At 41.8% G+C, this 14,104-nt stretch overlaps 1 protein-coding gene and 1 long non-coding RNA gene across 3 annotated transcripts in view; one reads left to right on the top strand and one right to left on the bottom strand.

Annotated features, from left to right (window-relative positions):
- On the bottom strand, nucleotides 1-2,232 carry LOC124303722 (uncharacterized). Its single transcript, XR_006907964.1, has 3 exons — nucleotides 1,995-2,232; nucleotides 1,104-1,639; nucleotides 1-869 (listed from the first exon to the last, which is right to left on the bottom strand). It is a non-coding gene; the product is annotated as an uncharacterized LOC124303722 (long non-coding RNA).
- LOC124303717 (muscle-specific protein 20-like) overlaps nucleotides 1-9,788 on the top strand; it is a 31,683-nt gene extending 21,895 nt beyond the window's left edge. For both annotated transcript variants that reach the window (XM_046761292.1, XM_046761291.1), the window contains exons 3-5: nucleotides 6,189-6,318; nucleotides 9,265-9,385; nucleotides 9,468-9,788. In XM_046761292.1, coding sequence (XP_046617248.1) covers nucleotides 6,189-6,318; nucleotides 9,265-9,385; nucleotides 9,468-9,659 — 443 coding nt within the window. In that variant the 3' untranslated portion in view covers nucleotides 9,660-9,788. The remainder of the gene's footprint in view (nucleotides 1-6,188; nucleotides 6,319-9,264; nucleotides 9,386-9,467) is intronic.
- Nucleotides 9,789-14,104: the final 4,316 nt, after the last annotated feature.

Raw genomic sequence — 14,104 nt, 5'->3', positions numbered from 1 at the left:
TGTGTAATATGAAAACTTTTAACTGATTATGTTAGGAACAAGGTTTAGTTATAACAGAATTGATATTAAAATATTTTAGATACGAATAGTTTTATTGTAATATGATATTTTTAGTTTTGACAATAATGCAGTTTTTATGAACAAAAATTAGGTTATGTATAGTGTAACAGTACACTGGTCAAGAAAATTTTGTAACGAGGAAGGTGCTTACTAATTTTGAAATACCTATCTGCCCTTATTATAAAACCATATTTATTTTGATTCGATCGGGTCTAGTTTTTGTGTTACAGCTACTAAGAGTAAAATTGAATGTTTATCTTTTTGTCTTATCCTTGTTTAGTCAGGGTGTTTTGTTATTTATTGTAACTGATTAACTGGTATTTATAGTAAGTAACAAAACACCCAGGACCAAAGAAAGGTTAGGCAAAACGCTAAACATTCAACTTTACTGATAGTACCTGTAATACAAAAACTAGATCTGATCGAATAAAAATGAATATTGTTTTATAATAAGAGTAGATAAGTATTTCAAAATTAGTAAGCACCTTCCTTATTACAAAATTTTCTTGACCAGTGTAATATTTTCGGCTGACAGTTGGACGATGTATCAGGTATACTTGCGGTTTCAAAGTGATAAAAGTTACAATCGTCGTTCATGGGTTGTTCGTTCCATTCGCTTTAAAAATATTGTACAATCGCGTAACGGACGTTTCATGATCGATCTCATGTACTATATTGTCTTTCCCGCTGTCAAAACTTCCGCTTGGTTAATCACATCAGTTAGCAAAAAACTCTCAATTAAACATTATTCCTTGATCAGGCGCATTCATCCTTTTTCCCGGCAGCAAGGGACATATCCAGTGTATTCACTGAGAAAAATTTTATTCGTTACAGTTACTAGAAAAATTGAGTAAAACAAACAGTTACGAGAAAATATAGCAACAGTGATCGTAATGAGAAAGAATAGTAACGGATACAAGACTTTTCGGTAACGGCTAGAAAACCAATTTTCATTTTGTACCTAGTACTATATTTTTGGATTGCGGTAAAAAATGAAAATAGTTACGGACTGAGCGGTAACTGGAACTAAAAATTTCTCTCACCAGTGTTCAACCGCGTGCAGATCAATGATCGGCGCGACTCTTCAGCCGTGCGTGACGTCACTGGGACTCGGTTTTATACTAGGATAGCAATACCGGTGAGGTGGATGAATGCAGGATGTGCAGATAGCGCAAGTGCGTACCTGTTCTGCAGTGTTTATAACACTTTGATACGATTCAGTGTAATTCTCCTGACCTCTTTGACCTTTCTCATGATCTTCTCCGAGTCGACGTTGAATTCGTCAACCTCTCGCTGTCTCGGGTTGTCAGACGTCCGTCAGAAATTTGTCACTGACGTCATTCTGAGACAAACCTATCAGGGTTGCATCTACCAGGCAGATTTACGACCCTCGAAGCAACAGGTGGAATTCAGCTGTACGTACATGTGCTGGGAATGCCGCGTATAGACTGCGATGGAGGCCCAAAAGAAATTCGCTGATGGATGTAATATAAGTTATTGTATATTCGGTCTCATAGTTTTTTATTCGTCATCGCTCAGACTCAACTTTTTGTCTAGTGTTTCTGTATCTCCGTTAATTCTGAAAGAATTTATAATTCCGGTAAGGATAGATTCGACGATACTGGAAATAATTGCGAGCTATGAAAATTTCTGATGCATGTGCGCCAAAACTTTCCATGGAAGGATCAATATTTGGAATGGCTAATACATAAAAATTTCAAACTGTATGCGAAAATAAAATATAACACGAAAGATGAATTGTTCGAAATCTTGATTCTCAAATGTGTCACTGACTAGAATGACTACTAATCAGTGAAACTTCAAAAAATCAACATTTCGAACAATTCATCTTTTCTCATTCTAATTTCGCATGTTTGAAATTTCGATGTATCTGCCATTCCAAATATTGATCCTTCCAAGTTTTGAACCCCCACCTGAAAATCACTTTGACAATGAGCGGCACGGTCGCCATGCGCAGCCGCCGAATAAGACGGGAAGCAACCTGTTGCTCGGAAGTCGTAAATTCGGTCACAGGATGTTGTCCTGGTGATATTCGTGGCTTTGACGTCTTTATGACGACTCACTGACGTTTAATCAATACCGCCCAGCTCCTGCCTTTTCACCGTGATACCACCTCGCTTTCGGAGCTACTGGTACGCCTTTCGCCCAAGAAAAATGCAATCTTGCAATAACTGGGCAAAAAAAAAAAAATAATAAAATAACAATTTTATTATCGTATCGAAATTCTACACTTCAATTAATCTTTACGCGGATATAAAAAATTTGAGTCTGAAAGCACAATTGCACGTCATTACTACTGCGGTGTTATTAATTTTCTACGCATTGACAGAGGCGACATCGGGTTCTAGGTAATTCCTACAATGGGTATGTATAATCATTTATGGTCAATCGTGAAATTACAGAAACAGAGACACGCGCGTTGCTTGGTACTTATTTTTATTCTCGCTAAAAAGTAAAAACCTAACGAATCGCATCAAAAGTGCGAGTAACGAGTATTGATTTCGTGTCAAATTGTCGAAACGTGACGAGGATGACATGTCAACGTAGCAGGATAGCATCGGCTGCAGAAACAATGCGTCCTCCCAGGGATGGTATGAATATCAACGGTGTGTGCACGGCTGAAATCCGGAAGGTGCATCGACCTCGAGCACATCGTGAACTTTTCCGTGTCAGGGCGTCGTCTCGGATGTAACAGGCCACCAGCCAGTCCAACAATCTTTAGTCACCGATCATGCGTCTTGCACCAACTGGTCCAGCCGTCAGGCGAACACGTCTCATCGATTTTCCGTCACCTCCTTGTCTTTACGACATCTCACCCTGTTTTGGCCGTACCAGGAATCTATCAGGAACGATTGGTAGCCTGACCAAGGAACCGGGTGTCATTGCGGATTCGGTTCTTACACAACTCTAAATTTGGTGCCTTGTACAGTTCAAAGGGACTTGGAAGTATGGGTATGTTTCTCTATTCCTGGAAAGCGTTCTGAAAATGAGGTATCGGACGACAAACAACTAATTTAAATGCGGACAAGTCGAGAGAGGGAAATAAGTATGGGTCTCGAGAGTTTCGAAATGTAGCCGAGGTTATCGGACCTGATCAATCTAGGCGAAGGACTCTTTTTCCATTCGTTTTGAAAAATTGATATCGGACATGGATTATGGTTCTCAATTTTCGCCGGCGGAACCACAAATGTATACGTTAGGCACGCTGCTGGAACATCACGATCTGATTTCATGTCCCGCGTACATAGACTGGAAATTTACCATACATGCCAAAGATAAGCAAAAAAGATCATTTTATATTCGCCTGGTAATAGGTCCAAACAATTTCCCAGATATTTCAATGAATTTTCACCAGACTGATCGTCTTCGCAGCTTCCCTTCAGCGCCGATATGCGTTCCTGATAATTACCAAGGCTGGGGGCGTCCCCAGGGACAACGGTACGTCCCCAGGGACAACGGTACGTCCCCAGGGACAACGGTACGTCCCCTTTGAGGGATAGTGGACCGATCTTGGGTATTGCATTGTGAATATCGAACTCGACACATGGCCACTACTTTAATGCTCTCCTGGTACCTCGGGCGAACAAGTCGCTCTTCCCCAGATAATAATTGACACACCACACTGTCAGCGTAGGAGAGAAGTAGGAGAAGAGAAAGATAAAATTGCCTGTCAACAGTTTTATCCGTACTTAAACGCGTGAAAAAGAAAAAAATTCGAATGGAGATTGTCGTGTCATCGTTAGATCGAGTTTTATCTTGAACGTTTTCGACGCTTGAATTCGAGTCGCGACAACGGAGAATTGCGCAGTATAAATCATAATTAACATAATCGATATCTCGAAGAGACGGAGGCGAGTGGACCACCTCTTAATTCTCGGTTCCGATCGACTGTCGATGGTGTGTCATAGCAGAACGCAGGGTTTCGACCAGTTCTCTATCAGGGTAACAGGTTTTTCGGGTAGGTTTCGTGCCGTGCGGATCGAGTCTCTCGGAATTCCACTGTGGTTCAAAACCACGTGATTCAACGTCCTTGCAGGACTAGGCTCGTATGGAACGGTGGGAATCTAATTCGCAAATCTGTAACGGGCGCGGGAACAGAGATGGAAAGTAAACCGAGAACATTTTTCTTACCAAATTCGATAGCTTTGATAATTCAGGGGTGTTAATCGATTTCATATTTTGCGATCCCTTAAATTTTTTAATAATATGTAATAATATGTGAAATATGGATACCTAGTGGATAACTATTCAATCATATGATCATTTAACCGACTTTATACCGGTTTATTCTGTAGTAGAACATAAATATACATTGAAAATCAGGAAATTAATATAATACCTACAATCCGGCGCAGATTACTACTGTGCAAATTGATTAATTCTTAAAATCTAGATGGTCGAAGAGTTTGAAAACTGTTACGAATTAAAAAAAGTTCAGATTATTCACATACAGTCCGAAATATTGGCAACAAAATGTTGAGGCGCCGGTGAAAGCAAAGCAAAAAAAAACACGTATCAATGTTTTTTTTTAACTTGGCTTGAACAACTCGATTTTATTCCGTTTGCTACCAAAGATAAAGGCACATACGTAGCTGGAGATTGTTATAGGTGTTGAACCAGGCCACAACCGAGCTGCTCTTTACACCCGGCACGCGTATGCTCTCTTAGTAGACTCTCAATTTTCATATTCATAGACGGTGCATATATTTACAAACTGATTACAAGGCGTACCCAGCCGAGTATCAGCCGGCCAAGTATTCAAAGCTGCGTCGTCTAGCACGAGGCGCAACGCGTGATGAATTCACCGTTCGAACTTTAAAACCGGCGCGAAAACTGCGCGCATTCCACGCAGGTTGAGACCTGTTCGAGACCGAGATCTTGAGCGGCGGTTGTGCGGAGGGGGGATGGAATCGCCTTGGAAGTGGCGGCGGAACTCGGAGTCCGGCATGAGCGCCTGATGTGCGAGAATCATATATCCACCGAACGCGACCAGCGCTGATCTATTGGTCGGTCGGCAGGGGGTGGGAATCGATATATTGATACACATCAGGTTGGAACGTACACGCCCGGAGATATGGAACGGCGAGCAGGAATTGAACGCGGCTCTGCTGTAGTTCTACAAGGTGGTGTAAACTCGAGCCGGCACTACAACGGCGTCGAGCTCTTGGATCAGGCTGAGTTCCTGGCCTTCAGAGACGAGGCTCGTCGTCTAGGTAGAACTAGAGCGTAAAAAATGTCGCCAATCCTTGGGGAAAAGAATTATCCAGCGTAAGATGCGCGGATGAAAATGAAAACAAGAGCCACGGTCGCCCCGCCGGCGAACCGGCGAACCGGCGCCGCTTTATAACCTAAAAAATTAAAGTCGCCGCCTCGGTGTGCGCGAATCGTTTGCTTTCCGTTTCGTAAGACGAATGGGAAAAAATTTGATGCCCCCTTGGCGAGCCTCTTGACGCACCCGGATTCCAGAACTCGAAGCGGGTCGTCCGTCGTCTGCTTTCCCGCCACCCGCTGCGGGCTGCTAGTCGCTCTTCCGTGCTGTAATCCTGCGGGTAAATATCCGATATCCGAGGCCATCTACGTACCTCGGATAGCGCTTCCCGCCGATTTAGCGCTGCGCACGACGTCCTTGCGCAGGTTCCATTTATCGCCCGTGGTTTCTGACAAATTTGAATTCAAACCCTGGCTACTGGATTCTTCTCTTGCATTCTTCGAACGTTTGACTCGTTCCCGAACGATATTCGAGTCGTACTGTTTTTCAACTGTATTCCTGGTGTAATTCTTTGCTGCTGAAAGTTTTTTTCCTTTTTTTCTTTTAAATGTTACTCGCTGGTGATGATTCTCGCAGAAATTATCGCATCAATATGATGTGAGGGGTAAAGAAGGATAACTTCTGTTTTGTCTCGATTGATTTCGAATTGCAGATCAAATCTTGAGGCTCCAAAAGATCGTTAAGATAAAGCAAAACCTCGTTTTAAGGATTTTCCTAGTTGTTCTCAATAAGCTCCCGAATTTCCATTAGATATTTGTGCGTCATTATAATATGTAAATGAATAAAAATCGCTAGTTATACTGTCAAATAATCAATGCATTCGTCCGTTTGGTTGCAGGGATCAGTTACGAGGACGCTTTGAGGGACGGTGTGCTTCTGTGCCGTCTGATGAACAAACTGCAGCCTGGATTGATAACTAAGATCAACGCTTCCGGCGGTGACTACAAGTTCATGGACAATCTGAATCAGTGAGCGGTTCTTGTTTTTCTATTAGTACATACTAAAGTGCATAGTTAGCTAGTTGCTGGCCTCGGTCGACCGAAATTTCCTATTCACACCTAGTCTTTCTGGTTTCCTATTCGTTGAGGGCATTTCGGTACGTTTCCACTAATCCTGCATACCCGACATACCAGCTTACTCTACTCACCTGCAAGCTGTATTGTCCATGCGTGAATCACGGCTCCAAATGGTTCCTGGCTCCCTGATATCAATTCGACTTTACGCAATCGACAAAGTGTTTTGCGACACGGCCGTTTCTCGACCGTGAGCCGCTCGCTTGCAGGAGAGAAATATCGAGAACGGCCACGACAGACTCGTTCGAGAGGCAATCAATCGTTCTCTTGGTCGAAGGAACCCTGCGCCAAACATGAATATAATACGTTGCACCTATATCTACTTGGCAACAACGCACCTGCGATTATTGACCCTCATTTGTGATTTCGGAGTTGATAACGGTGTTTTGAATCAAGGGATCAACGAATCATTTACATCGAAAATGATTTTGAGAGGCGATAAACTGTACGTCTAATATCAACTCGATACAGAGATCTCGAGCTGGTTTAAACTCTAATCGAGCTCTTTGCTCCTATGCTGCCTTGATCAACAAGCACCAGTAAAGTCCTAGGTCGGAACCACGGCTGATTGGCATGCCGAGTAGCTTTGGTATACAGATCGTGCAATACTTGCTATACTAAATTCATGCCCGGAAACAAAGTACACGAAACGAAAAATCGTGCCCTTATCTTATCACCGAATCACGCCCATGCGGTAAAATTTGACTGTTACAGTTGATTGATCGAGTGAGCTTGATGAAAAAAAATGTGCAAAAAAAAAAGAAATAACAGTAACGATCATAAACATTACAGCATGTTTATCCCTACGGAATTTTACCCATGGCACGGGGCTGGTCGGTTATTTTTTGTTCGGACATTTCGAATGCCGCATGCCGCTTTCTTTCCCGGTTTGCGAACAGGGTATCATAAGTAGCCACGGGATAACGGCAATCGTGTAAACTATGCGGATGTGTTGGTGCCTGCAGATGGCCTATAATAAGTCACGTGCGTATAATAATAGCGAACACGTGATCGGGAGATGAATGCTCAGTTTTGTCCATTCGCAACTCCGTCTCTCATCCACTCAGAGATAGGTTCATCTCGCTTTTACCCGAACGATTATACGATCCTGATTAGCCAATTGCGTATGAGGAGGTCGATTGCTCCGATCCGTTCAAATGACAATAATTCCCGATTATTTCGGCATTTAGATTTCCCCGAAGCAGCAATTCAAAGATTATAATAACGGATCGACTCGTCGTTGGAAGCCTGCCGTTTTTACTGCAATCGTCGCGCGTCTTTCGAACAACGTTATGTCGGTATTTTTCGGATTACGAAATTCGCGGCGTTTTCTCCGTCTATTTTCTACGGTTAAAGTGAGAAGCCGCGATGCGCGGCGCGGCCACTCCACGTTACTCCCTTTCTATTCGAAAAACATGTCCACCGAGGAAGCCCCTCTGCGAAAATTCTCAGGCTGCAGCGCGGGAGTGGTAAGTTTTCGCGAAGTGATAAAACTGCGCAAACGTCGGCCAGGAATCCTCCGCCTGATTGTTTATACCTATATTATATCTGCGGGATATTTCCCGCTGCGTGGAAACCGCGGTTTCATGCACCTCCGGTTCATGGTACTCTAGTAGTCTTCGATTGGAGAAAGTTGACCAAGAAGAAAGTGACAATTAATTTCACGTTGTAAGTAACTGAGCTCAAAGTTAGACCTATGACGGGCAGATCCTGAAATTGGCACGATATCGCACGAGATGGGATTGCAAATGGATCACGTAAACATGCCCGATGCAAGATATTGCGAAGCGGATTGTTGATGATCGAACGGATTTGATACCATCGTTTTGAATTGCGCGTAAACAGTAGCTCCTGAACAATGTTTAATGAAATAAAATGACCCGAGGTCAGGGTCGGGGGCGGTTATGCTGATGAGAACATCCTGACAGGCTGTACATACATATACCTACATACCTATGTAGTACAACACAGGTCTCTGCGGTTTGCAATGTTGTTCCGTGCTCATATGCGGTAGACGCGCCGTCAACCAGGAAAACATGTTCCGGATGAAGCCATCCGCATTCCTGGTACCGTCTCACGTCCGTAGCGTGGATGCGTCCGTACACAAATACGCGGGTATTTGCGCGAGCTTCTCGTTTGTCGCGAATGTCCTGATTGCCTGATCCTCAGAGATTTGGAAGAACTTGGTTTTCTCGGACAAACCAAAGCTAATCGTCCCTGGTACGTTCGCACCGATCGCGCCAGCTCGCCTTCTCGACCGACATTTTAACGCTTAACTCGTCGCGTACGTTAATTAACGAAATCTTTTGCCGGATAATTAACAGCAAAACAATAGAGGCGCTTCACTAACTCGAATTTCTGCACAGGCGAACATCTGTTCGAAAGAGCTTACTGCTCGATATCCACGCTTTGTTTCCTCCCTTTGTCTTTGACGAGCTTTTACCGTTCTTAACAATCCCCCTGTACGATGTTCACTTCCTATCTTTTAACTCGAATTTGTTTACAGGAAACGAAATTTATTGTTTATCCAGGTGTAGCTGAATAGTTCTGAATTCGGATATTCTATATTTTATTCACACAAATTACCCATGTCTTTTGCATATATTTCTAATATCCTGTAACTAATACGAAATTATTCTGTCGAAGTATTCGACTCATCGTTTGTTCGACAGTTTCTAAAACTAGAATGATTGATTTTATTTTTCGACAATGGTGTAGAGAGTTGATCATAACTATAGACCTACAATTGTATGCGGGAACGTTGAATAACGGGCACGTTTTAGAATTATACATTTTTGGTTGCTTCTTTATTCTAATCCACTTCCTTATATTCTTATACAGATTTCAGAAGGCCTGCGTCAAGTACGGTGTACCAGACGTCGACTTGTTCCAAGCCGTCGATTTGATGGAGCGCAAAAACATTGCCCAAGTGACAAACACGATTTTCGCCATTGGTCGTACGGTGAGAATTCTGCATATATTTACAAGTTTGCGGTGTTGCAGATTGAACCTGCGATACGTAACTATTCAAAATTTGTTTACAGACGTACAAGCACCCCGAATGGCGCGGTCCTTGGCTGGGCCCGAAACCATCCGAAGAGAACAAGCGGGTCTTCAGCGAACAGCAGCTGAGGGCCGGTGAAAGCGTTATCGGTCTTCAAGCCGGTAGCAACAGAGGAGCAACTCAAGCAGGACAATCGTTCGGAGCGACGAGAAAAATTTTGCTCGGAAAATAACGAATGAATACTTTTCACGTGTAATGCATGTATAATCATCGTGCATAATCCATAACCATGTTATATTTTCATTTCTATACTGAACGTTGCAATTATTTAAAAAAAAAACAAATGTTTCCATTGTAGTTACATACACGCTGTTGTATAACATACCTATAAATCAATTTCAGAATATAATTGTACAATTCTAAGGTGAATGTTGGAAAGCTCAGGATTCCAGCGATTGCGAACCAGCGGGTATTGGAACAGCCGACTTACGAACGCGATGCGATGTCAGCCAACCGTGGGGCAGGCCAGTTCTCGGGGACCCCCTTGACTAGGATAACAGCAGGGACTTGATATCAGACCGCGATGTGTAGTCGCGAGAGTCGCGTGTCTGTTCCAATCCCACACTCCAATGTCGTTATGCTGTCCTCGTATCAGGGGAGCGCCGCGGAGTGGCCGCGCCGCGCATAACGCGCCCCACTCTATTCGCGGCGCAAGGAGCCGCGGTTATACGAATTTAACCGCGGGTCCGCGGCAAGCCAATAACCATCAACGAGGCGACGTTTGAATCCTCGCTAACTTACAATCGGACCGTCTCGTGTTTCTACCAAATAAATTGAGACGAAATTACCGAGCAGATTTCTTACGGCGAACTTCGCCACATGTACGTACGATGGGGATGTCAACTGATGTTACTCAAGAATTCCAGAACCATCATCACCGGTAAAAACATTTCTGAACCTGTCCTGAGCTAGTAGCACTTGTCCAATTCACTAGCGAGACGTGGTTGATGAAAGAAAAGAAAATACTCAGTGAGAACCAGAATCAAAGCTACCGTACTCTGCGAATTTATACCTACACTCCGATGCCGAGTAATTTCTCACGCAACTGCGCGTAAGGCGATGGAGTCATTTTTGGCGTCATCTGTTGTTCCACGCATGTTTGTCGAAACCCGTCGAAGACTTGTAACGAATCTTTCTCATGTTCATGGTCCCCTGGTAGTGGGGAGTTCATTGGTACGTTTCCACGGTGCTTCGTGCTGCAGCACTCGCTCAACCTGATCTCGTTGACCCAGAAATGATCCGAACAATTTGCGGATCCATTCCTCCGTGCCAGTTTCTCTTTGGCGGGGTAGAACTCGGCCGTGGATTGGATCAGCGACCATCGTCGACGGCCTGTTCGCCTGATGAATCGCGGACCTTACTTGATCGACAAAAGTGTTTTGTGACAAATGTTTAGAAGCCCGTCGAAGATTTTCGTCTTGACAAATAGTAGGATTTTATGAGGGCTTGTTTATTTTAATTATGTTACGTGGTTTGGCGTCATGGACTCCTGATCCTGGCTCTCGCTCCCTACTTGAATAAATGTTTCAATAAACACTCCTCATCTTTCCCTCTTTCGCTTTCCCCGTTATCCTTACGTAAACTCGGCGCAGAATTAATGTTTCCTGGCTTATTTAAATATCGAGTACTTACCCGTGTCAGGTGGGGTCGAGAAATAATTCATTCCTCAATCTCATTGCTGCTAGTCAGCTATAATAGTAGCCGAAAGATGTTAAGTCGGCATTGTCAATCAAAGTACCTCTTTCTGTGCTGATACTGAATCAGGAGCATATATGAACACAGAAACATTACGCAATATTTGTGGGCAAGTCTTTTTTATTCTGGGATGGGTGAAATCTGCTCATACACGCTTTGGATTCTCTTTATTATTCATAAATTCCTATTCGGTTAAGAGACAAACGTCTTATGCGTAACGTTTACGGTAATTTAGACAGCGGTGTTTCAATACTAATTAACACCGGCTAATGTAAGTGCTGTCAAATGTTGTGAAAACACTTTTGTCGCACTTTTAAACCGGGCATGCTAGTAGGGTATCATGAAGAACGAACAGCTGCCTTTGCCTGCATACTGTTTCACGTGCTTTCCAATTTTTTAACACCCATTACCTTCATATCATGTATCATACATAACATCTGTTACAATATAATTATTTGTAAATCTTTATTCGTAAATTACTGTCCAGATCCGACGATCCGACGATGATGTATACCTAGGTATATTATAAACAAACCATTACGTCAGAATAATTTTGTTTCAACTGTGCTTGCAGTCTCGTATTCTCTGTCCCAAAAATACAACTTGCGCCCAATAAATTGCATACAATGTACAAGTTTAGCGAAAACGTGATTCCATAACGTTTTGCTTTCGTATTTTGTCGTGGCAAAGTTTTTCATTAAATTTCTACGATTCATCATTACATAAGGTAAATAAATATTAGAACGAAACGAATCGGGAATAGCTGCGAAATATGTGCATTCTGTATAACATACCGTCTATTTTAGCTGACTTTCAAATGTACATACATACATAACTATAAGTTGAGATGACTCGCAAGTGGGCGAGGCGGAAAAATTATAATAAATGGGAAATTACCGTTGTTGATGGGCACACGTGTTTGACGCCTAGTACAATTAGGAATGTGATTAGGCCTGAGAATGATAAATTGAGAGCGCGAACCTGTTGGGAATGTCTTAATGATAGCAACGCTAGGAACCACGCTATGAGCATCACTAGGAGCATATTAAAATCCAACAATGAAAGAATCTCGGAGCCCACTGACGTAATCGACACCGTTGGAGAATCTTTTACCTCGTTTCATAAATTCCTAGTCTTTGACTGGACAAAAGTCTTCCTGTTCCGGCGAATATCGACCAGTTCAACATTCTTCAGGCGAATAGACGCGAAGGAATTAATAGGATATCAGAAACTAAACAGTTTTGCGTATGGACCCAGCTCGTTCCGAATCATGAAGTCCTATTCCGTACTAATGAAATAATGTATCGAAACCGATTATGATTTTAGGAGTATTGCTACTCTTTGTTGGGCAAGGTTCAGGTGGTTATCTTTTCTTTTTCGTTTTATAATTGCATGTAAACTTTCTTTGGGATGGATAAAGTTTATCAGATATCAGGGGAATATAAATAATATCGGGTATATCCTATTATGAATAAAATTCATGCGTTGTTTAATTAATTGCGACTATACATGTAGATTATAATTCCCTGATAAAATGCACGACAAAAATCTTCACCTAACTCATTTTTACCAATGATTTTCGTTGTGTCATTCTGTTAATGTCTCTTTTTTCATTTAGCTTGTACTACTGCACTTTCAAAAAATTTCATAATCGTCTCGTCTCGCGTCCTACGTGTCGAGTGCAACGTTTGTCGCTTCGGAAGGTGAGAAAATTGTACCAGGAGCGAATAATAAGCTAATAGCTTACTGCAATTCACTTGAACATGTTTCAATTTGCATTAGGTAAAACTATGCGTTTGTTGGATGAAAAAAATAAAAAAAACTATACATAATAAGAAAATTGCATTGCGCTATGTTCTCTGCTAATTTTATTCTACTATGCGCGAGCTCATCAAACTTACCCACTGTACCTTTCCTAATTGTGCAGAGGAGATATATTGCATGTAGGTATTTACAGTAATGTTCATTAATAAGTTCCCAGTGGCATACTATTTTTTTGGAATCAAATCTGGAACGAGTTTCATTTCTAATCAAATTTTATCTGCCAACGACTAGCGATAGCAAGTTACAGGAGAAACCATGGAGACCACACAAGGAGCGCCAACTCAAATGGGTGTATTGACAAAACTTGTCACAGTAATTGTTCACATTAGGTTTATTTTCTTGTAATGATGTGTCATTGGTTGCAGGGATGATCAAGATCGACTAATTGATGATCTTCAAATGTGATTCTTAGAAAGTTTTCACTGCCACCTTATACGCTCTCCACTAGCTTTGTGTAATCTCTTTGTGTAATCTCCATGGGAGAAACAAATGATTCGTACATTGATAATAGAGATTCATAAAATTTCTATACAAGGAAAAGTCGTTTCAGTTTTGACTCCATAAGAATAGTGAGTCACTCGGAACTTACTTATTAATGAACATTACTGTACACACTATTTACAAATTTACATAGCAATTAATTAATGATAATATTATGTAGAATGATAATTTTTTTTCTAACACGCAATGTAATCTCTTTTTCGTTTTCATTGCAAATATTATCCCATTCGCTGTCAAATTCCTAATTTACATCGTACTTGCACCAATAATTACTGTGAGGAGTGATTCAATGTTTTCCCAATTGGATTTTTATTTAATATCTTTTGCAATCAAGATTTCACTGAAAATACAAACGTAGAGTACAATCTATAATAATAATATACCTGACAATAAGTGCATGTATTGAAATCTACAGAAATACATGTATGTTACGAATAGATAAAAGTTACAATTCAATAAGTAATAAAAATCTATTACTACTATTCTACCGGAGTTGAACGTTGTCTGGAGAAGACGATCCAGCCAACGAGTCGAATGCATCTATTTTAGCGACGAGATGTCGTCTCCTGGGGTTTTCCTGCGCGTGCTCAGTTTGAG

Source organism: Neodiprion virginianus, chromosome 4 (genome assembly GCF_021901495.1).
Source record: "Neodiprion virginianus isolate iyNeoVirg1 chromosome 4, iyNeoVirg1.1, whole genome shotgun sequence".
Classification (NCBI taxonomy): domain Eukaryota; kingdom Metazoa; phylum Arthropoda; class Insecta; order Hymenoptera; family Diprionidae; genus Neodiprion; species Neodiprion virginianus.
Note: the sequence above shows the minus strand (reverse complement) of the source record. Positions and strands in the feature narration are given on the sequence as shown.